Here is a 24,607-nt window from a genome sequence, read left to right as displayed (position 1 = left end):
TTTCTCTGCACGTTAAAGGACAAACTACCGACTGTATATTAACTTTTGCTTTCGTTTCTAGTAGTGGTACTTGGTGTTGTGTCTATGACCACTTATATATCTTATTGCAATTTGGCACAATGTTGCCAGCGTTAGATAGAATAGACCTGGAATACCATTTAAAGTGACAAAAATGTTTAAAAATCTAATTTGGATGTAACATACACTAACATACACATTCTTAATAAATCAGTTGATGCATCAAACAAACATGTTTAGGCACGATCAGCTAGTTCTTTGATATTGGGTTAGTGGTGCTGGAAGAGCACAGCAGTTCAGGCAGCATCCAAGGAGCTTCCAATTGCTTCATTAACTGAAAATTCTGTGAGAGTTTAAGGGGGAAGGAATGATTTCTGACGACAAAACTAAACGAAGTCTACAACTTGCAGAACTGTCCGGTCTGTAAGGCCCCACGTGATTGTTTTATTTGGTTCTAAAGCTGTGATGTCTCTTCATTGCTTATTTAATATTGTTTTTATCCGTGTTTTAATATGTTCAATCTCTTTATCAGTAATGTGATTCATTTTATGGGTGTAGTTTCATTTTATTGGAAAGGATTCAAATATATTTCCTAAACTTAACTATAAATGTGTTCACATATTGTGAAGAAATTTGAAAATCTCCATCAATAAATCTCTCTCGAAGGACATACGTGTTGTATACATATGCACACACATCGTACGTAATATGATAGTCCAAGTACCTACCATGAATGTAAATACATTTTTTTAAAAAATCTGATGTTAATTGCAAATCTACAAAGAAAATAAACTCGTTGTAGGTACCGTTTGTTTCCACAGGAATTTCATTCTATTTCACCTCTGCTTGCAGTCAAAACTGATTATTCACGTTTAAGTTTTCTAGTCTCCCGATAAATATGGAACATCACAGCGAGATATAATATTACAAATGTTAATACAGATCCTTTAGTTTCATTCTTCATTCATACATAATCTATGACTGATACAGAAAATTAGTTGTACAAATATTATGGATATGTTCATGTATCTATGCATCTAAATTGTTCTTCCTCAATAACTTGATACTTTTTTGATACTCTAAGCTGACACATGCAGTCGTTCTGCAGTTTAAACTGAAATTCATAGAAAACCGACATCTTTGTAAGTGAAAAGATAGCCAACCTGCAGAGCATTAAAACCTAAAACCATATGCATGCTTTGTTTCAATTCACATGCTACATGTAAAGGCACAGAAGTGGAAATAAAAGGTATCCACATACGCAAACATCTCCATTCATTTGCGCATTAGTGCGCGGGATTCCAATTGTAAAAACATAATCTTGTTTATTTTGTATGTTTACCTAATCACGTGTCTTTAATTCTTGCGAGAATAGTGTGAAACTTTACGGAATCAAAAAATAAATTGTCACCAAATATTTTGACATTTTCTCCTTGAGTCAAATTCTGTTTTAAGTGAAATCATAATGAACATCACACTTAAAAAGTATTCCTGCAGGAAAACGAGACAAAGACTGAACTGAAACTAATATGAACAGTAATGGAGAGAGAAGTAAAGCTTTGGTTTCATCTGGGCGAAATTTCAGTTTTTAATATAACGTTTCTATTCCATGATACGGTTACGTAAATCGTTCTGTTGATAGGTTAAAAAAAGACTGCAACTCGATTTAAATACGGAAAGAAACTGAAAAGAGGGTGGTTACCTAAATGGTACAAATAAAGCAAAATCAATAAAACCTGAGAAAGAATAGATCAGCAGGGTCTGGAAACCAGTCAGGAAGAAATATCCATACAGATGGTCATTATCCTGAAAATGTGTGGCGCACAGTTTGTTGAAAGGAAGACAGTCACACAAACAATAATCAATATATGTACAGCAGCCCAGGATGGATTCAATCTGAAAGCATGTGAACTGAGATCTGAGAAATGTAACGGGTTTGAAAGTTCATTTGGAAGCTAAGTATCTAGAAATTTCAATGTACACTTCAAACATTTTTCGATATAACTAATTATCATAAATAAATAGTGCAATTAATTGTTTTCCCAATACATTTATCCTTTGAAAGTAGCCAAATTCGAATCAGACACATCGCTTGATAGGTATTTAGTTTGTGAGAATGTACATTTAAAAGTGTGAATGTCTGACATTTTACATATTGCCCAAGTGTAACAAACCTCGCGATTTTTCGGTAAATGAACCGTCTTCCTTTTTAAAAATGACTTTAGCCTAAAACTACAGACTATGCAACCGTAAATGGATAGACGTATTTCTCCTGTTATCTTCTCAGGTTTATAGAGCAGTTTGAAAATAATACAACTGCATAAAATCTGGTTCGAATAAATAAATTGCAATTAAGATATATTTCAAATTGACAGAATTGACATTTGGCACCCAAATGTTATGCAAAACAATTGAATGGAGCTAAATATGAAAGAGATTTTTTTAAAAAAAATGAAGATTTAATCTTTAAACAATTTGAGCGAGTAATCCAGGGGAAAGAGGAAAGCTGTATGTTCTAATACGTAGGTTGTATCTACTGAATCTCGGATTGGTAATATAGCTGCGGAATCCCCATGACTGTGTTTGGTGGAACAATGCTGCCACCTACTGGACATCGGGCGAAGATTTCGGACTTCTAAAAGAGCGGTGAAAAAAAAGCATGAGCAAATATGCGCAATATCTAACATCTGACTTTAAAGGAATCATTAGACCCAAACGGTGGCAAAGAAAGAAGGTATCAACTCTTTAATTCCATCGGCAAACACAATCAGACATTACCAGAATACCACATCTTTGGTATAGTGCTGCAGCGCATTGCTGACAACCTGAATTCCTGAGGGCAGTAAAGAAGGGGAAGAAGAATATGAAAGAAAGAAAAAGGAGGGAAAGAAAGCTTTCAGAACTCTATTGTCTCCGAGTCGGAGTCTAAACAATTGGGCATTCTGCTTTAGAATAAAGTCCCAGGCATGGGCGCGGAGTTGTAAACATATCCAAAGACCCTGCTCCAGACGTCTCGCCAGACTCTGTATAGGTTTTTATTGCAGCAATTTCTGGCAGCCTGAAATGGTAAGGAAGTAGAACAAAAGAGGGCGTCGCTTGCTTCAGAGTCTAAAAAGCATGTTGGTTACACCACAATATTCACCACGATTTTCCCTTTAAAAAAAGTTACAATATACATCCCCACAGAAATAAAACGCAAAGCCATATTTTTACAGCTTGGCACCTCCAGTTGTGAGTTTAATCTAATAGGTTCTGAAAGTTTTCCCTTTGCTGTGTTTGTTTTACAGACATTCAATTCTTAACCTTCAGAAATTTATACCCTATAAACTTTTACAACGGTCATATTATTTTATTGCAGCACACCACACTGAATTTCCTATAATGACAGACAACTTCCTAACTCCTCCTCCAACGTACTAGGCTCATTTCTGCTTTCTCCTTGCATGTGTTTGTGTCTCGTGTGCTTGGCGAATAATGTTGAACTGGATATAACTTACAGAATTATGTTAGTTCTAATATACGACACGCTGATACTGTATTTATTTTGTTCCAAACCAGTAAAAGAGGTTGTAAACGGCTGCATAACGTTGTCTCCGATATAAAGGTATTAAAACATCTAAACATAGATTTGTTTTGTTTTGCTATGGCCTTAGACAGCCATGGCAGCCGTTCTACTGAACCAACCTCAAGAGAACGCTTTCAAGTCGACGACCGCCCTTCCTCCTTTCTAATTATCCCATGTTGCGTTGCTGACTGTAAGAAGGCGAAAATAAGCAAAACCAACTAAAAACGCATTTTACCCTGAACATTCGATTAAATTGATGGATATTTCTTTCGAGGATGGTGAAATGGGGCTTCTTCCAAGCAGATTTCCACATTGGACTATGTTTTTTTTTGATGTAGGGTTTAGAATGTTTCAGCTAAAGCTGTTTAATTAAAATGTCCCCAATACTTGTTTGTGGGCAGATTCACCCAGAAACATTTTATACTTGATTGTAATATTTCATTTCGTTTCTGTTGTTCGTTATTTGCAATTCATCGGTGTAATATGTTTTGATAGATTTCTGCATTCTTTCATTTTTTCATCTTGCAATTCTCATCTATAATGTCAATATATGTATACCTATATCTACAAATGTGTGGAGATACGTACATGCACATATAGGTAGATAGACATAATGCAAATGCAGGAAAAAATAATATGGTTTTAAAATAAAAATCATTTTACCTGCTTAATAGGCAGGGGAGACCCAAGCCTTTTGAAGACAGTAAAAGTGCTCAAATTATGTCTCACAAGTTTCAAAATTCAACTTGAATATGTCAATTGAGGGACTATTCATTATCAAACGGTTATAATAGGGAACAATGCAAATAAACCGGCAGGACATAGATAACAGATCATTGTTTCTTCTTAATGGTTTATGTAAATTCTGATAGAACATGTTATCTCCTGCATGTGAAAATAAATGAAAATCTACGTTGGAATTGTCGATGTAATTTATATTACTTCAAAGCTGCGAGGCATAAGATTCATTACGTGCAAAAGAAATGGGCTCGCACATTTTATGATATGTACTGGACATTAAAATATGCAAAGCAACCAGCAGATAGAGAACGGGCCATTTTGTTTATAATTTGCATTAGGCACATTTCATAATTGGGCCAAAAGAACACGAAACTCCCGGTAATACAGATTCTGAGGTAATAAACTCATGGAAAGTAAGAGAACAACTTACTGGATGCGAACTAAATCCCCTGGAATTCACGTGAAACATGAGCTTTTGCATTTCATATCCACCCCAACAACTTGAGTTTATATTTCATTCGGTGAGGCGATTCTTCATGAGACGGATGTATTTTTATTTAACGTTATTTACGGAAACACACTGCCTAGTTCCACGCTTCTTCTCAGCAGTAGCATTCACTCAGAGCCTCTGTGCCTCTCCATTGACGACACGCCACTGTGCCCACTCTTGGAGAGGATTTATCGGGAGAACTGAATAAAATACTGGTTTTTGTCGGTATGTCCAGCATAATCAGGGGTCTTGTCCCGAGAAATGGCCAATGTTTTATCAGATAAATGATTTGGTTTGGTTGAGATTTTAGAAATCGACTTTATTTTCAGGGTTCTAAATACGCCTTTTCAGTTTCTAGTGATTATTCGACGATCTTATTTAATAAATAGAACTATTCTCCTTTGATTTAATGAATTTTCAGGCATAATTGACAGAACGAGGTTTACGTCCACAACCAAGAATAAGACAACACTTTAAACAGTAGACGCAAGGTCAGGGGGAAATTGCGTTTCCAAATTTTCAGCAGCATTTTATTTTGCAGCTTTTTTTTAATACATTCGTATATTTACATCTAATAATCATGTTAGGTGTACATAGAACGGTGGATTCAAAATATTTGATTCCATTCAGCGGGTTTAATTTATAATTAACGTTAATAAATCACATTAGAATAGTGCAAGCCTGCGCCGCTGACGTCGGAGAGCTCCGGAATGAAAAAACTAAACCTGAAGGTCAGCAGGAATTTGGATTTTTAAAAATGTAAAACGGTTAGTTCATTTAGCTTAAATGTAAAATCGGGACAAACCTACAAAATCCGCGGATATAAATACCAGTTTCACATTGGTCAGGTATTCTAAGAAATATTTAACACGTTGTCATCAGAAGTGTTATTATTCCTAAAATGTATTCTTTTGAGCTGATCCCTGTTGTCAACCTCCTTTTGTGCAATCTAGTCTGTAATCATAATTCGTCAGATTATTCCTACACTGTTTTATTCCTAAAATGTCACGAGGTTCTATACGGCAGATCATTAAATTTTCGCTTCGACAGTTGGACATTCTTACTGCAATATTAGAACATTTTCAAAAACTATTCACGTGGTAACAGTTACCCATAGTTGGACAAACATTTAGCAAAGGTGATCGCTACCAAATTAAACTGTAGGAGCATCAGACATTGAAAGAAAATGCCAGATCCACATTCACTCAAACACGCAGACTAAGGGATACAGAAATCAGAATGGGAAGCTAAACTATCGCTTGGTTTAAACAGTAGTCACAATTCCATTGAAACAAGCAAATGCTCAAATCAAAGAAATACAGGAATCATGGAAACAGCACTTAATTCAACCGCGATGTGATGTCTTCAAAATGGATTATAAACCTTCGACTTTTTGCATGTAAACTGTTGCAAACAAGTCATGTCAACTCATTGCCGCCAACAAAGTCCAAAAAATTTAATCGCAGCTGAACAAGGATCCTTTTTGCAAAGCGTTACTTTGGAGCGCGGTCCATCCTGGTCCCGCGTGAAAGGCCAACCCCAAAGCATTGACAGAAATTGTAGCAATTTATAAATAACACGAAGTTTTTTTAAAGTCATAAAGAGAGAAAAGGTGGCGAGAATAAAAGCACTCTGCTCTCTGGCTGTTACAGTGGATGAGAATGGGAGGAAGTTGTATTTCTTAATATCCTGCAATAAAATTCTTTACACGTGACTCTATTCCCTGAATGAATGCACTAAAATGTTCGAAATAAATAGCCGAATTGCTGGATGTTTAAACCTTACTTTCTTTGCCGTGGATGCATGTTGGCTTTCTCAGAACTACAGTCCTTAAAGGATAAATTGCAGAGACAGCAAAAACAGGCTACGCGCTAAAGTTAAATCTCAATAGCTAGTCACTCGAACTCTTTTACATGCTCCTTACTGAGTCTTTTCATCTTCATCCTCCTGTTTTGAAACCAGATTTTGACTTGTCTTTCAGTCAGGTTAAGAAGACGGGCTACTTCGTGCCTCCGGTCCCTGGTGAGGTACATGTTGAACAGAAATTCCTTTTCCAGCTCCAGGGTCTGATATTTGCTGTAAGGACATCTTTTCTTCCTCGTAGAGCGGGCATGCAACCAATTTGCAGAAGGATTGCCTGAAGATGAGTGAAGGGGAAAATAATCGGATGAGAATAAGAATTTTATTAGGATCTTATCTTTTAAATGCATTTCTTACATTGCAGTGCTTATGGGAGGATTCTTTCACCGTTGTATCGACCTAGCTAGACCTAGCTAAGTGTGTCTGTATATATGTGTGTGTGTGTGTATGTATGTGTTATATTCAATACTCCTAAGCGTTTATCCATTAGCAAAGTATGTTACTGAACTGGAAATTGTTGGGCGCTCTGGAGTTGTAAAGGCTTCATTTTGTTGTTCATTACCACCTTTGCAATTCAGAAGTAAATTGAAGCCGACTGCATTGCATAAAATTGCTTCCTTTCTCCCTTCTCCGCAGCTTCATATAAAATTGGCATGGCGCACATTTTGTCTTTCTTGGGTTCATGGTTTTTCAGGAGATTAGTTCAAACGGAAAATAACAAGAGTGAATACGTTTTATTTATTCCTTCATTTATTTATTGCCTCGTAGAAGATAAACTGGCGAATCCGCCATTAAGGGTTTGCAGGTGTTTACTTGTGTAACCCATAAAACAGAACGGAGGCGCATTAAATAACAAGCAACATAAAACCAGTTAAATACTTGAGGCTAAACTGGGAGTAAACTACCTTCTAATTGGAACCTGACTTCAACCGCGTTTTTTTGTACGAGCTTTATAAACTATTTTCATTTGGATAAATCGAGTAGATTTCTCGAAATACCTACTTTGTTCTGATGTCTCTTTGTCTCCTTTCTCTTCACACATGCTGTCTTCGTAGCACGGCGCTTTCCCGGAGCAAATGGTTTCGCTCTCCAAATATTCGCCATGCAATTTTTGAAGCGCTGCTGGTAGGGTTTCGCCGCCATGAGTCACCGGTGTTTCTGCTTTCAATGAATCGTGACCGCTGGAAGGCATTCCGGGTCCGGACACAGTCCTGGGGGTCGGGTCCAACCAGGACCGCATGTACCTGCTATCAGGCTGAATGGGGTGAGACTGGACATACGGATGGTACAAAGTGGAAACATTGGCAGAAGGCTGGCCGTACACGGGGGCCCAGGAGGTGCCGAACACGGGAGATTTCGGCTGAAAATTACAAGCAGGAAATTCGGGATGTTCGGGGACTCGCGGCTGTCTGGAGACTAAATATTGCCCAGAAGCAAACTTTGTTGCAGGCGATCCCTCGGTTTCATGACTTATAAGTGAATCGACAAAGTAGTTGCCAATTGCACCAGAGATCGACATTGTCAAACATCATACACTCCGATTCATTGAGAAATTATATGTAAGACTAGAAATTGTTCTCTCAACTTCTCAACTAACAAAGTAGAGTTAGCTAATATGTTGTGGGCTATCTGCGAAACGATTGGTTAAAGTTTTCATGAGGCCGACAAAGCGACAATAAAACGTAAATCAATCCGCAATGGGGGTTAAACAATTAGCATCGCCCCCTCCCCCAATATTAAATACTTTTAGAGGTAAAAAGGGGATTGAACAATGAACAGCACCACAGATAGATTCGTATGGTGCAACTATTCCTCACAATACAAAACCTGGTTAACTTTAATGGACATATTTTGAAGGAACTATTTTGTTTCCTAATTAATCTTACGTCGTGTGACAAATTCTCACACCAGTTCTCATCATCGCTAGCTTTCTTATTGCTGTTATTATCTTAAACCTGCAACATATCAAATGTTAAATGCAATTAACGCAGCAGATAATTATTGCGACATTTGAGGTTGATGTGTACTGTTGAGGTTGGCGGTTTGGGTAGCACAGATTGGAGTTAGCAATATTAGCCCGAGGTTCTGGTGCCATTGAAGGAAATATGTGTGCGTATTATGGGTGACAACTTTAGACCTTATAGAGCAGAGATTGCAGTGAAAATGCACGGAAACGTGAGAAGACCAACCGTTAATTTCCCTTCAAATTTTAATTCAGCCCCAAGTCTGCAGTTGAGGAGAATTAGAACAAATTGGATTTGAAATAGTTTCTCGTTCCGGTTCCTGCATTTCCAGCTAACAAAGTATTTTTTGTTCCCATTGTGATGTTTTAAAGCTCACAGTTATATGAAAGCCACTGTTACGTATTATTCTGCATTTTTTATGCTGTGTGACTTCAAATTGCTCTCAAGTCGACTTTGGAACAAAGGAAAACGGAGGGCCAACCCTCAAAACAATATTGAACTATGGTGAACAAGTGAATAATTATTGTGCATTCAAATACATTGTTACAGCTTAATTTTAAATGTAAGCTACGTTTTCTCTTGTTATATTTTCTGTTAGTTCTGGGAGACACTCTTCCCATGAGAAAAAGAGCGAAGAAAGATTTTGTATCATGAAGCGAGGGGAAATTGTGAATGAAATTTCTAAAACCATGTTCGACCAGTGAAATGCGTACATTCCAGTAAAATTCGGTGGGCAATGAAAGATTTGCATAGGTAGAAAACTATTCGGCTTTTAAATTACAAATCACTTTAAAAGAAATGTAACTTATTAGTGAAAACTAACATTACTTTGCATTTAACACACTAATTTAGAGGTCGATTAGAAACATTGATTTTATTTGATTCCGCTGATGCAAAGAATTACGTTGGAAGAGATTTGAGTATGAGTGAAGGACGAACAATGGCGAAGGCAATGAAGGAAATTACAGTGGGGGGACTATTTATATAAAATTTTAAATTCTAATTTTGTCAATGGTTTATATTAGATAATTCACGACTCAAAATATATTGCTCAGATCAGGAAAAATAAAATATAAATTATTTTGACTCGGAAATAATTCGTCGAATGTTTGAGTTTTAACTTTTGAACGGTTATGCTGGGAGGCAGGTGATATCGGCAGGGCTGCTCATTTACAAGTGTAGCTTCCATTAAGATAGTGGTAATGAGTCCTGAGAAATAAGGCGATATAACGGCTGAGATGAACATCTGAATGTTCGTTAATGATATTATTGGAGACCCACTATATCCTGAATGCCAAAAGAATCCTCCATAGTAAAAAGTAAATACTTGCAAGCACTTTGCTAAGTTATAAACTACTGTGACGCGAATATTTTTGAGAATATGCAAGTAATAGATAAGATCAATGAAACGTTTCACCGATGTACTAAAATTGGTTGTTAGCATCATGCCATAAATATCTCACAAGATTCACAAAATTATTTTGCTTTTTGATTATTTTTGCTCTTTGTGGCAATACATTGAATTAAAAACAATCCCCTTATCCACTCGCCTGCAATTTATTGATAATATATATTTTGCCGCCATGATGAATTCGAAAGTTTAGATGAAATACTTGGAAGAAATAAATTTAACATTCTTCTCCAGCTCAAAGCTGCGCATTTTAAAACAAGCTCTTAAACCGGTAAGATGCTGAAAGGAGCGTCTCCATTTAACATTAATGAATAACGTTTAGTCTAAATAATCAAAAAGGACAATTGTTTCAGAGGAAGGCATCCCTTTAAAAGGGCAGCTAGACTTGGAGAGGCCGTCTGAACATCGGTATCAAATGGATTTTTCAGTCATGAATAAAAGGGAATATATTGGCGATTGTTGCTACTAGAGCTAAATATTCAAGTTTTGATCTTTAATATTAAATAGATTCCCTAAAATTACACGGTGGACATTTGTATGCAATAAAAGAAAATAGACTTCCACAATGCCACAATGTATATCTTCTAAACCACTTTATGTGTGTGAACAATACAAATAATTCATTATTTATTGCGCGAAATAAATTGACTTATCTGTTTACTCAAAATAAACCGAGTTATACGATTTTACTTGTGTGATTCTTCTCAAGCTAAAGCAGTTGCTCTGCCAGTATATTGCTGTTCAAATCTTAAAATATACATCAGATACACTCTCTATCTTTTGGTTGGGTACTTTGAATTGACAACTTGACACTAGCACTGTCGTTATTCTTCCCAGTTAGAAGTTAAAGCTGGGATATGCAAAGTTTTCCCCTTTGCATCTAAAACTTATCTTAAATGCACAAAAAGTCGTAGAAACAATTTGCTTAATAGCATTAAAAAAATCACTATCAATTAAAATATGCACTCACGTTTCTTCGCAACTAAGAAGTTTTCAGTATTATTGAGTGAATGGGCAGTTTTCAATTTTATCAATACAGGAAAACAGACGCAAAAGGCACCTTCGCCAACGACTGGGAACTGCGTTTGAACAGTAATATATCATACGATAAACGATCATTTCTGATATTTCTCGGATCTGTGCTTTAACGAGGGTTTTAATAATATGTTTAAATGTTTTTATTGGGGAAATCCGTCGGTCTTCCTTGTAAATTTCGAGTTTATGTAATATACCTCCTGAAGTTTACAAAAAATCCGATCTCTGCCAAGCAAAATTGGCCAGTGTCTCCAAACACAGCAAGTTGCATGATGAATAGGAAAAGATCCATCGTTCGTGGTAGCTGCCGGCCATTTGGCGGCAACCGACATTCAGCTTCTAAAAAGAGGTTTAACTTAAGCCTAAAACTTAAGAAAGTAAGCCATTTTGCTCTTGTCTCAGCACGCTGTGCAATCCAATTAAGCTTCAGTCATTTCAACGCAGTTATAACTTCAACATTAGTAAGTTTGTTTGTTGCACTCTCACGTTTGATTCAATTCATAATCCAGTGGAAAAACGCAGATGGACAAGAAAACAAAGTACCGTCACAACAAGTATTATACTAAAGATGGTGAATAAATGGCAATCAGCTGAAGTTTATGATGGAATTTGCTCAGATACCTAATTGCTGTTAAAAGGTAAATACAGTACATACTTTCCACTTTTCCTTAGCTGAGATTATATTCCAAAAGTCACTCGGGAGGCTAAATGACGCCGGTATATGTTTTCCTGCATGTATTTTAAACAGTAACTGATACTTAATTCGCAGGTTCCAAGCTGCCAACAAAATAGAACGAATTGAAGAATATCTATGGAAAGTCACTCTATTGATACTTCGATATGTAAACGAACAAAATAAAAATCGATTAGGGCAGCACTAATGCTTCCTCGTCAACTGGCAGTAATCTCATTGGAAGCTTGTCTAATGTCTTTCTACAATTGGATGCCTCCAGTTTAAAAGCCTATGAGTTATATTCAGATGCATCTTACTAGAGTAATATTGATCCAGACTAATTTATTTAATCTACAGCAATATTGTGATAGACTGAACAATCATTGTTAATGATTAAGTGATAACGACATTATCATTTATGACTGGGCACATTGCGCTATATAAAACAAAAACAAAACACAACACAACTACTGCACACTACAAGCCTTGATAACATGACATTGGAGAATAAAGAGCGCTGTCAATTGAGATTGGAAGATATTTGGCGCCCTTCGATCATAATCCGAGTGTATAAAAACTGTTCTACGTAATTAATATGCTACAGAAATAAATCTTGTATATCGTCAGACTTTCAACTTTCTGGGCCTGCATTATCCCCTTGTCTGTCTTACAAGAAAACGTCTAATAATGTCGTTAATGGATAGAGACGGTGCAGATATTACTGGCCGATTGCAACCTGGGAATACACCTTACACAACTGCCAGTTCATTCCTCTGTGTTGTTGAGTTAGATATCTATTAATTTATTCAATGTTTAATCGAATAATCTATCTGTCTATGCAATTACTTCTGACGAATAGAAAATCGGATCAAACTAGTGATGCTTACAATTACGAGTCAATTCCAAAATTGTGCATTTATCACTAGAAAATATACACAATTGTTTAAAACTTTATCATAATACATAAATATTGTCATTTTAGAATATATCCATGGATCGGACAGATAGCCAATAGGATAGATAAATATTTCTGTTAATCTGCAATATCGCTGTTTATAAGTTCGCAATATGTAAAGTGGTTTGTCACAGGAACCATTCCTTCGGGCATCAGAACACCAGAGATACTTCTTTTTAACTAAATTCCAAAAGTTTGCGATGACAATAACTGGAGTAATTCAGGCAGTTTCTTGTCACTGCGATCAAACAGAAGCCCAACAACATGAAACTACCTAAGTCACACAGCAGTTCCATCTCACATGCGCCATAGACTGGACCTAACGAGTGAAGTTCAATTCGAACACCAAAATAAAGATGACATTGTAAGATATGTTTTACTACGCATTATTCTTTAAATAATAACTAAATTAATAAAATTGTCTCATTTTCTAAGAAAGGACTCAGAGGTGGGATATTTACAAATCTCAGTTACTGACGGCTCCAAACTGCATCTATCTTTTTTTTTAATTAATCCAAAAAGATACATTGCATCACTTCGGACTCGCTGGACGTACGAATAAACATATAATAAACGATCGGCCGCACTATACTGATAAAGGATGCAACGCTTGCACTTTTTAACATAATCAACAGACCATTGTAATGAGAAAGTTCGGGAAATTCAAATATTTAATTTTCTACCAAGTCAATTTGATTATAACTATCCTTAAAGGGTCTCTGGAAAAACGCGGATGAAACGTGACAACAAGACCCTACCATTTTCAGCATGTTTTCCAAAGTCTTGAAAACAAATGTGGACAACAGTTAACGATTTTCCACTTGCAGTTTGCCAAGCAAAGTGTGACCATTTTCCTGATCTTAAATCTGTGCTGTGTAGCATGCCGCTTGGAGACAATCTGCCTACGTCCAACAAGTGCTACATGACAGCAAATTGCCAAACATATTTACAAGCCATAAAACTTCACAAAAGCGGACGTGGTCTTACATGGAGCATCATCAGTGCCCACAGTCAGTTACAACCGTCTCGATGGTATATAAAACACCGACACCGGATACCAAATAAATTTCAGACTGCTGGGTTTTCTTTAGGGATGGAAGCATCGGAATTCTCTGTCTTTTTTTCTCAACCATCAACTTGTCCATTTCAGGTCAATTTCACGGGTTCACAATCAGCCAACCAATGTCCGTGATATATTTGAGTCAGGCTTGATGAAAGAGCCACTAGTCAGCAAAGACTCACAACAAACCTTAACAGACTTTCAGACATTAAAAAAGAGTATTAATAACTATAGAATGCACCAAACACATTTTTGCTTATTTTTAAATTTGAATTTTAATATTGATAAGGCTTAGGAAATAATGCAACCAATTTAAGACGTGCAATATACAGAACATGCTATTCAAAAAAAACTTCGTTTACATCTTGAAAGTAAAACATATCATTTAAACAGTTACTTGTGGATTTACATATGGTCCTCAAATATTAACATATTCTTTCATTTCCCTCTCATACAAGTAGATACGGAATTCAGTGTGCACAGCAGTAGACAAGAGGTGATAAATGCGACGTTAATAGTCTTTGGTATAGCTTTACATTAATAAAAATAAATATTACATGTTATATGACATTACACATTTGTTATCTGAAATCGCTACCTAAAATCACATATGTCAAAGTAATTGAGAGGACAGATCACTGTACATTCTCATAATTTTGGTAGACATTTAAGAGACATCTTATTCTTAAGCACAATCTTATTTTAATTGTAGTATATAATGCCCATTAAGTGTATAGGTCACTGCAAAACGTATAATGGATATTTGTCGAATGTTTGAATGTAGGCTTGAAATAATTCCTGCATATTCATATCACTTATGCTAGAGAAGTTCAAACGAACAACTGCTGATCCATTCCAGAACACTGACTGACCAAGAACTCGTCTGTGTTTATATTTATCTCAGTGTGCAGTTGTACGTAAGTTGTAATTTTTATTGTGAGTTCTTATCAATTTATTAGTTCTCACATTCCATTCACATTTCGCTGGAAAGCTTCACATCATATCTCTAATGCAGAACAGTATGAGGAAATGAAACAACAAAATTAAATCTGCATGTTGTTAACTAGGTCAGTGCCCAATACCTACCACCACCCATACTCCCCATGCAGATGGCTTTTACTCCAATGTGAATCAAGAAGCATTGAGGTAATTTATGTGTAAATAGAAAAATATAGATCAGTAGCAGTTCTCGATGAAAAAGGAAAGTCACAACTAGTGAGAATCCATGTTAAAATGTCATCGTTCTAAGAAAAATGAGCTGGTCAACTAAAGTTTGGCCATTCCATGTTAATCAAAGAAACACCAAAGCTACAACACAATCTATGTCCGTATAACAATTGCATTAAGATAATTAAAATTGAGGTGAATCTTAATGCTTGCATTTTTACTTTTAAGGTTTATTTTAATCAATATGTATCCAATTAATGTTTTACTTTTTCAGCAGCATTGCATTTAATACAAATCTTCAGGTTTAGCTGTTATTTTAAGTCAAGTCGGCAGAAGAATATTTTAGTTAACTGCAAAATGATCAATTCACTCTCCAACCAATTTATTGTGTAAAAGTTTCAAGACGTTGCAATGTAAAGGATGCTGAACTAATTCAAGCATCAATATTACAACCTCTATGAAATACACATGCCATTTTCCATAGTTTGCTTATTTCCATTTATATCAATTCAATCATGCTTTGAGTTCATGAAGTGATGAGAAAAAAGAATGGTTTCATTTGGAACACTTGGAAGCATTTTAAATTAATTTTATATTTGACATTATAATGAGGAAAAAGTCTACTGAAAGTATGTGACTTCTAACAAAAGAATTGCACTTTTTTTTACAATAACCAGCAATAACCTACCTAAATAATTATTGTTCCATGCTTAAAGACAAGAAAGATTCAGGATAGGATGACCAACAATGAGAGTACATGTTTATCATTATGTTCTCTCACAAATTGAGGAAACAGTGTTATATTAAGCCAAAATATAATGGCATCTATTCAAATGCAAGGAAAAATTCACAATTTATCCTATGGTTTACCAAGTTTTTTCCATAATTACCCACTTTAATTGATTCAATATGTCTGCGTAGTTTGAGACGGGTTTCTTGCTATAAGCTAACTCTCTTGTACATGAAGTATGCCAGCACAGATGGCGTACTATGGTAGGTGCCGATTTCACTGTTGACTCCACAATAAGAGAAAGTGTCAGACATGAAAGAACTGCTCTTATGAGCATAACATATATGTGTGGTATTAACTGTACGTCGATTAAACCCAAGAAAAAGGACAAGATGGAGAAAACAAGTTGGCTTTTATTGCCCTTTTAAAACATTCTTTGAGTTCTTTTCCTCACGATTAAGCGAAAGGACTCTAAGTTATGTGATGGCTGTGAATGAGCTTCTGGCCAGCAAACTTAAATATTCAGTCTATGTTCTTTCGACAACCAAATCAGTACCTTTTGTTATGTTTAGTTAGTTTGAACTTGCAAGTCCTTCATCCGCCCATGTCCCTTCTGCTTTGCTAGCTCATTGTTGTTATAGTGACTAGACATCTGAACTTGCAACCTCTCACCACCACCCCCCAACCCAAAACCCACCCCCATCAATGCTGTTGTCACGCTCGAACTGTTTTAACGAGACGTTTGATATCGTCCGCCATCTCGTATACTTTAATCTTAAAAACACCTATTTCATCAAATAGGGAAAGTAGCTGATATTTCTCGAACTCTGTGCTCCCTGCTCATCTTTTTCAGTTTCATTCTTCGGTTTTGAAACCAAATTTTGACTTGTCTGTCGGTTAGATTCACACTCCGGCTGATCTCCAGGCGGCGCTCTCGAGTTAAGTACATGTTGAAGAGGAATTCCTTTTCAAGTTCCAGTGTCTGTTGCTTGGTGTATGGGCAGCGTTTCTTCCTTCCGCCCTTTGCAGACAGCCAGTTTATCGTGTTCTCAGTCTTTGTACTCTCTGTCAATCGGGAAAAACACATTGTCAAACGACCTATAGAGTAAAATCGATTCTGTTTTCCTCCCTTTCACCACCAATGACTCAGGAATTGCAAAAAGGTATCCCGACTGAGAATGAGGAGGGCTAGGAATTTCGGCACATAGTCAGCTAGGGGAATATGAACACTCCATATTTTCTCCTGCTTCGTATTAGCGTATGGTATAGAAGGGTGTTTCACGGTGGAGCATTACCTGTTTGATTCAACTTTAGGCCTATATAACAGTTTCGGCAACTGTACTCAAAGAGTATCATGTACCTGGACAAATAACAGCAGGAGGGTCTAATTAGGTTCATTATAAGATATTTTCACGAATGCACGTGGCACTAAAACTTGATTCCTAACAATACAAAGATGCAAGGTAACAGAAGAAACTATTACGGACAATGCATAGTAGTCCCTTTCCCTTTGATGTTACATAAAGACCACGATAGTGCCTAAAGCTTTATTTCAAAAACAGCATTATGTTTAAAAACAGCTAATTTAGTTTGCAATGAAAGTCAACCTCAACTAAAATTCAAACTAATAATGGTAAAATTATGTTAAAAGTGTGAGTAAATGGTTTAAAGTAAGCATATTTATTTTCTACTGCATCCAGGAAATTGCATGTAAGCACTTGTTAACTTTCCAGAGACAATATTTTATGCAACGACCTTGCTGAGTACAGTTTTAGAACACATTTGTTATATGCCACATAACGGTTAGCCCCGGTATAAAGGCTTTTATTCTGGACTTTATCTCCAAGGTTCTGGTTTATGCAAGGAAGGGAAAACAGTTGTGAGCTGAGGACAATAAAATAGAACCATAGATCCAACTGTTTTAAACAGGAAGTCATCAGGCATTTTATAAGGCTTCTCCACACTTCTCATTTTATTTTTTTTCCCTGACAGTCCAGCATTCCTTTTGCTGAAGTGAATGCAAGCAAATGACACATTCTAATGTAATTCATCCTCTTATTGTGAATGTAGGGATGCAATGCTCTATACTGATCTCTTTCCACATAAGATTTTAGATTTTTAAGTAGTTTTTCCTTATAAAAATAATATTATCTCTGAGGTGAACGCCTTTATAGTATTAGTCGAATTTAGTTGCTTCCACCAACGTTATTGCGTCATCCTAAAATATCATGTACCAGAATACATCATTGACAAAAAAACCCAATATATTCAACCGTAGGCACAATACCACAGTTGCTCGACATCTTTACAGTCTGTCTTGGTAAAATACAGGTGCTTGAATTTCTCGGGCATTAAAACATGTCGTTTTGTGAAATCCGACAGTTACAATAAAACTGTAGCACCTTCTTGTTGAGTGAGCCGAATAGCCTCCATCTGTGCTGTAAGTTTTCCATATCTCTAAAGTCACTCGATTGCAAGTGCAGTTATCCACTAACCATTTAAGATAAGACAGCATTGATGTAATTCCAGTAATGCAAGTTACACCCTTATACAGCTCTTGATTTTATGGAAAAGGTCCAAACTCATGGAATATAAATCAATGTTACATATTCAGTCATTGTAAGCTCATCAGCATGCAGATATAACAACACTCACAAAGAAACGGCTGATATAGAGTTAAAATATTCGGCGTGTGTGGTGCAGGGGATAGTTCCTTACTGACCAAATTTCAACTGGCTGAGCTGAAACACGCGAAGAATATCTGAGTACCACTACTCAACGACTCTGTAAATGGAACAAAAACAGAAAATACTGTAGATAATTCTGCAGTTCTAGCGGCATCTGTGGAGAGGGGTACAGAGTCAACGTTTTCAGGTCGTGACATTTCAACAGAACGAACTGAAATGTTAACTGTTTCTGTCTCTCTCTCTACTGAGGCTGTCAGATCTGCTGTGCATTTCGCCATTTTCTGTTTTTCTCATGGATTTACTGTTTTGAAAATATTTTGCTTTTGATCTCTATATAAATATGGACTGGCCACGTTTTTGTTTACAACTCGAGGCATTATTATACGGACACTATTTGCCATTAAGTTGTGGCGACACTATTTACCAACGTCCCAGTATTCAGCCGTGTATTAGGAATGTTTCCCACGTCTGTTTTGGTCATCCAAAAACATTGCAGTTAGCATCAAATAACAATGGGATACACAAATGATGTATTGTTATGCAAATCTGGACCATGTTCAGCACACGGCTAAACTTTGAATTTGAGGCCAAGTATTGTAAGGAGGAATAGTTTGTCCATTGTCCCTCTAGATTTCGAGGGACCATCATAGAGTTTGAATAACCTTAGAACTAGGAGAAATACACTATCAATTCCATTCTTGTCACATCTTTTAAATGTAAACTGCAAATATGAGCAATGATAGCAATTATTGATAACTCTCAGACTAAATTAGAAGCATGCACCTAAACCACAGATACAGTAATTTTGGATTGTCAAAGTTTACTTAAATAGACTTGGTTGGAGACTTTTATAATTAACAAAATTCCTACGTAGCTGTGAAATCTCTGCTAATATATTCTGAACAATAGATAGATAAAGTATTTATGTGATATAGTTATGCAGTTGAAAAGATAGGTTGTGGTCAAATAAGTAAAATCAGGAATTTTATGTCTAACGTTCTCCTTTCAGCTGCCTACCGAATGCATCAAAGATCCAAAACATAGGTAACTATGTAGCAAGCAGTCGGAAATCACTCTAGATTTTTCCAATAATTTGTATGAGATGTTACGATGTCAGTTTGTGTTTCTTATTATATGGGTGCAAATTGTAAACTCACTACATTTTCGATTCAAATGTTATGTTTTATTTCGTTATGTCCCCAAATCAGCATGGAAACATGCTGAATCCGTGGATCCGTATGCACTTAAATTACAGACAATTGCACAACAAGTTTCAGGTGACCCTCACAGGGATATCTTGCAAGAAACACAATACTATATTACCTGAGGTTCAGTTCAAATAATAAAATTCAAATTTGCACTACATTTTCAGGCACAGTGCTAATATTTGCTGATTAAAACAAGCCAGTACTATGCTGAAAAGTCGTATTTTACAACTAAAGAGTGAACCCTACTCTTGACTTTACGTTGCCATTGTTACTATTATTTCATAACAAAATATATATTGCACATTGAAACGGTGTAAAAATAACGAAAATCTGGGAATCACAATTAAGGAAGTCACGTAACTTGTACTTTGTTAGCTACAAGTTCAATTTTAAAAATAATCAAAACTCCAATCTATTTTCAGGCCTCCATCTCTATTAGCTACTTTGTCACGTTATTGGGTTCTTTGTGTGAAGCTGATGTTACTTCAGTGCAACAAAGATGGCGGAAGCATTGTTGTCGTAGTATGCAGTTTTTATCCTAACGTTTTTGGCATCTATGGAAAAGGAAATTCTATGGAAGTCAAATAACTCTCAGAAACTGGAGAAATGAATTGATATGTAATGGAGAACAGACTACATGTAGTTAGAAAATGAGAACTGCCAGATACATAGAATTAAATAAAATTTAAAATCGACCTGATGGAATTTTCCTCACAGATCAGATAATCTATCCATTGTTCAGAATAAATTAGCAGAGATTTCACAGCTACAAAAGAATTCTATTAATTAAAGAAGTCCCCAAGCAAGTTTATATAAGTAAACTTTGCCAATCCAAAATCACCATATCTGATGTTTAGATGCATGCTTCTAATGTAGTCTCAGAGTTATCAATAATTGCTATGATTGCTCCTATTTACAGTTCACGTTTAAAAGATGTGAAAAGAATGGAATTGATAGTGTATTTGTTCTATTTTTAAGGTTATTCAAACTCTGAGATGGTCCCTGGAAATCTAGAGGAACAGTGGACAACTATGCCTCCTTTACAATACTTGGCTTCAAATTCAAAGTTTAGCCGTGTGCTGAACATGCTCCAGATTTGCATAACAATACATCATTTGTGTATCCCATTGTTACTTGATGCTATCTGCAATGCCCTTGTTTGTGTCATTTAATTGTGTGGTTAAACACTCAGTAAACCAGTGCTAGATAGACAGAGTTCCCTTCACTTCAGCACATTTACGTTGATACCACAAAGATATACAAGCCAGCAGAAATTAGGAAACAGCCACTGGAGCAGTTTGGGGTCGCAATTTAATTTACAAAGGAATTTGCCGGCTTATAAGCAACTAAAGTGGTTATATATTGCAATGTTTCTTTATTTTATGTGGGCCAGAGTAGGTGGAGGAAATCCGTTATGGCGGATCAGAGTTAATTATAACTTCCTTCGTATTACTGCATCCTGGTGTTTACCACTGCTTTCGCCTTGCGTAGCGGCTCAGGATTTTGCTGAGTGTTGGGTGTGTGTGTGGGGGGGAGGGGGGGGGGGTGGTAGATGGTGTGTGTGTGTGTGTGTGGCGGGGGGGGGGGAGGTGAGCGGAATTTTAAAAATACGTTTTACCGGAGAGTACAGGAGGAGCACGGTTTATTGCTTACTCACCTATTAGACAATAGCCAGTCTCTGAAAGAATCGGCGATAACTCTTGCGACATTCGTCGTTTTTCGCATACGTTGTGTTAGAATCAGCTCACAGCTAGAGTGCTATTGGAATCTTAGGTACCTACCAGGAAATAACATTCGGAGTATTTTGGATTACAAATTAGCATGTCGGTTCAATTTGTTTGCCCCCGTGGTTCTTTTATTCCTAATTTACTAACAGCGAGTTCTCATTTAATACCGCAATCCTTCTGCAGCGCCGCGTGATGTAATTTTTCTTCGGCGCCATAATCCAGCTCCATGGCAACACATAGACCTTAAATAGATGTCACACGCTGCCTTCAAGCTCATTTTAGTTATGTTCAAGATTTGGAATTCACAATTTAATCTTGCAAATTGGTTAGATGAATGAACCAATCGATGGAAGACTGCCTGGGACGCTTAGTACATTCACTATCAGACTTAAGTCTAACACATCAATACACACAATTGTTCACTGAAAATATCATTGGCCACCAATACAGATGTTTGCATCGTAGCTCCAAACTCTGATTTCATTTGAAATTATGTTCTTCAATGTAGGTTTTTTCTTATGAATACATGACTATTTAATAGCAATCTCTGTAATTCTACCCACAAATACAACACTTCTCTGTATGTGCAAAATAGATACGTGGACATATTTAACAGATCATTTCGGTTGTCTCTGAGTATAATGTAAGCATATATGGGTAATGTACATGTAAACTCATACGATGAAATTTTAATGGTGTAATATGCTTGCAATTTGTGCACATTTGTATACATTGTGATTACAGATTTTACGGTCATGAAATTATTTAGACATATTAACAAACATAATTGCACTTTTTTTCTTACTAACATAACTGCTTTATGTTAATGTCATGTGTGCTTAATGTCATTGCAATTTTATGTTTTCTCCTTAAGCATGTCTTGCACTTGGCATTTTTTTTGCATTGGTCAATTGTTTCTATTTTGTACCGCGCTGTCCTGCAACTAAAGAGTGGCTTTCGGAACAGTTTTGATCTTTAAAGGTCGTTGAAACGTGTTTGCGATTTACTCTGTGGTATGGGGTCTATCCTATAAATTAGAAGGTATTAATTTGAATTGAGGGATTTTTGTGCTGGAGACGAAAATATATCTCCTTTATAACCTAATTAAAGTCACCTTGCCGCAGATGAGAGAATTTCCTAGGTTCCTGCTCCAAATGTCATGTCATTGTCTTCCTTTCGTTCAGGACCTTACCCACCTTTTACTTCCTTCTCAGGAACGGGTTTATCCGCGCCAGGAAACTGTAACGTGGATGTTTCTTGTGTAAACGTGCTCTCTCTTCCCCCTGTGTTTTTTCCCGGGACTCCGCGACCCGGCTCTTTTGAGGCGCTCACTTTGAGTTCTTTTTCACCTGGTTTTGAAGAGGACGACGTGGCGAAGGAAGAAGTGAAGGGAATGCTGGAGTGAATCGAGCACGGAGCAGTGGCTGGCTGTGGTTGGCTGTAATCCGTAGGTTTGTTTGATGAATAACTCGATTCTGAACGGAAATAGCTGGGCATGGGGACCCTGCCACTGCCATTTGTGCAGAGTTCAGAAATCACCCTCGGATACACTGAAATCTCGGAGTGCGTCTTCGAATATTTATCCCCTCCTAATAAACAATAGTTCGCTTCTTCCTTTACGCTGGACGTAAAGGAGTAAGTGTTTATCTGTTGGAGCCGGGCTGTGTGGTTGGAGGGTGACGGGTTTGCCCACCCGGCCATGCCTGGCATGCCAGACACGTACTGATGTGGAACCAAACCTATACCTTGCTGGTTGTTCATCTCCCCTTGTTTACGTTGTGCTAGGCCAACTTGCCAATTCTGTAGCCCGTAGCCCTGGTCTGCTCTGGACGACAAATAAGCCCCAGGACAGTAAGATTCAGACCGTCTGGAGCAAATTAAAGACTTCACTGAAAACGAGCTGGAAGTTGAATTCTCCGAACATGACATAGCTGCAGCTTAATTTGCTGAGCAGGGGGAAGGGGGAAAAAAAAGGTCTTTATCAAACTGACATTTCACTTGCACTCTTCAGAAGCCGGCTGTAGACTATTTCCGCCCAGCCGGCCAATCAAACTCGCGGATAACCCTGTAGACACCGCCTACTTCACGGGGGTTTTGAAATGAGAAGAACATTGATGCATTTGTGGGACTCAGCAACACCTAGTTATAGTGACAAATACAAGCTTGTTAATTTAACTTTTATCAGCCAAATTGGAGGCAACTCCCTACCGCTCCACACATACACGCTAAGCAGTTCAACTTGTTGCTTTTTTCTTGTGACAACGTGGAACAGAACAAGATTTTCATTTGTAATTTTTTTTCAGACGGGTTGGCGACAGCAGGAACGCTAGAGGAGCTCTGAGTCTTTTTCATGTTCAGTTTTGTGATAACCAATGACTGAAGCAGTGATTCAATATAAACAAGGAGAAGTCTGACAGCGTCATTGTAAATGTACTTTTAGCCTTTAAGATGTGAAAATACAGTATCTCCAGAAATATATAATTAATATATAAATATGTACATAGAATATGCTAACTTATCGTTTCAGTAGTTCAGTGACAATAGCATCTTCCAATCGGACTTAGAACCAGGAAAAAAATTTCCGGCAGTTGAATATTTATTTTGCATGGACACGGACATGATTTTGAAAGTTTATACTTGTACTATTTGCCAATGGCACCATTTTCTATCTAATGATAGTTCCAGGAGTGGGAGGTCGACGACTTCCAAATCCGTAAGGGTCCATATGGTAATCATTTAAAGCAATACTATATGAAGCAATACTGCTCAAATGATTTGAAACAAAGCAAACTGGTTTAACCTTTGGTCTAACTTTTCTCTCTTGGCCTGCGTTGAATTAACAGTGGCAATGGAATCAAGATTCAAAGATTACTGTATTTTCTACTTTCTCTCCACAGATGCTGCCAGATCTGCTGAGATTTTCCAGCAATTTCTGTTTATGTTGCTGATTTCCAGCATCTGCTGTACTTTGGGAGGGGGGAGGGCTTTGAAAACATAATTTTCTTTCACATCGATACACACGTTAATCCGTTCAATTAGCTATTAAAATAGCAGCTCGGTTTAATCTATTTATGTAATTTATCGTTTATCGAACCGTATATTTTCAACAGTAGGAAATGAACTTCGTTTTTATACCACAATAACTCTGCTACGTTCGCCGACTTTTTTTTATCAAACCTCTTACGCTAGTGTTCATCATTTGAACGTCAAAACGAGAACTTGGGTATCTATGTAGTTTTTATACTTAAGACCTGCCATATCTCGTTTGTTTTACGAAAATTTGCGCCGGAGTGTTAGAGAATCGAGTACAAGGAAG

At 36.9% G+C, this 24,607-nt stretch overlaps 2 protein-coding genes across 2 annotated transcripts; both read right to left on the bottom strand.

Moving 5' to 3' along the window:
• Positions 1-6,709: 6,709 nt before the first annotated feature.
• Positions 6,710-8,193, bottom strand: hoxb9a (homeobox B9a). Its single transcript, XM_060849104.1, has 2 exons — positions 7,677-8,193; positions 6,710-6,951 (listed from the first exon to the last, which is right to left on the bottom strand). Exons 1-2 carry the CDS (start codon positions 8,191-8,193, stop codon positions 6,710-6,712), a joined length of 759 nt encoding a protein of 252 aa, XP_060705087.1.
• Positions 8,194-16,462: 8,269 nt separating this feature from the next.
• hoxb10a (homeobox B10a) lies at positions 16,463-23,220 on the bottom strand. Its single transcript, XM_060848918.1, has 2 exons — positions 22,488-23,220; positions 16,463-16,734 (listed from the first exon to the last, which is right to left on the bottom strand). The coding sequence occupies exons 1-2, from the start codon at positions 23,218-23,220 to the stop codon at positions 16,463-16,465; spliced, it is 1,005 nt and encodes a 334-aa protein (XP_060704901.1).
• Between the last annotated feature and the right edge of the window lie 1,387 nt (positions 23,221-24,607).

This window comes from Hemiscyllium ocellatum, chromosome 32 (genome assembly GCF_020745735.1).
Source record: "Hemiscyllium ocellatum isolate sHemOce1 chromosome 32, sHemOce1.pat.X.cur, whole genome shotgun sequence".
NCBI lineage: Eukaryota > Metazoa > Chordata > Chondrichthyes > Orectolobiformes > Hemiscylliidae > Hemiscyllium > Hemiscyllium ocellatum.
Note: the sequence above shows the minus strand (reverse complement) of the source record. Positions and strands in the feature narration are given on the sequence as shown.

What these genes read in the sequence shown, in the direction of transcription:
- hoxb9a (XM_060849104.1), bottom strand. Translation starts at nt 8,193, where the DNA reads ATGTCGATCTCTGGTGCAATTGGCAACTACTTTGTCGATTCACTTATA. An exon ending in CAAAGAGACATCAGAACAAA is followed by an intron (nt 6,952 to 7,676) that starts GTAGGTATTTCG and finishes ACTCATCTTCAG; the next exon opens with GCAATCCTTCTGCAAATTGG.
- hoxb10a (XM_060848918.1), bottom strand. Translation starts at nt 23,220, where the DNA reads ATGTCATGTTCGGAGAATTCAACTTCCAGCTCGTTTTCAGTGAAGTCT. An exon ending in TCCTGAGAAGGAAGTAAAAG is followed by an intron (nt 16,735 to 22,487) that starts GTGGGTAAGGTC and finishes CCCGATTGACAG; the next exon opens with AGAGTACAAAGACTGAGAAC.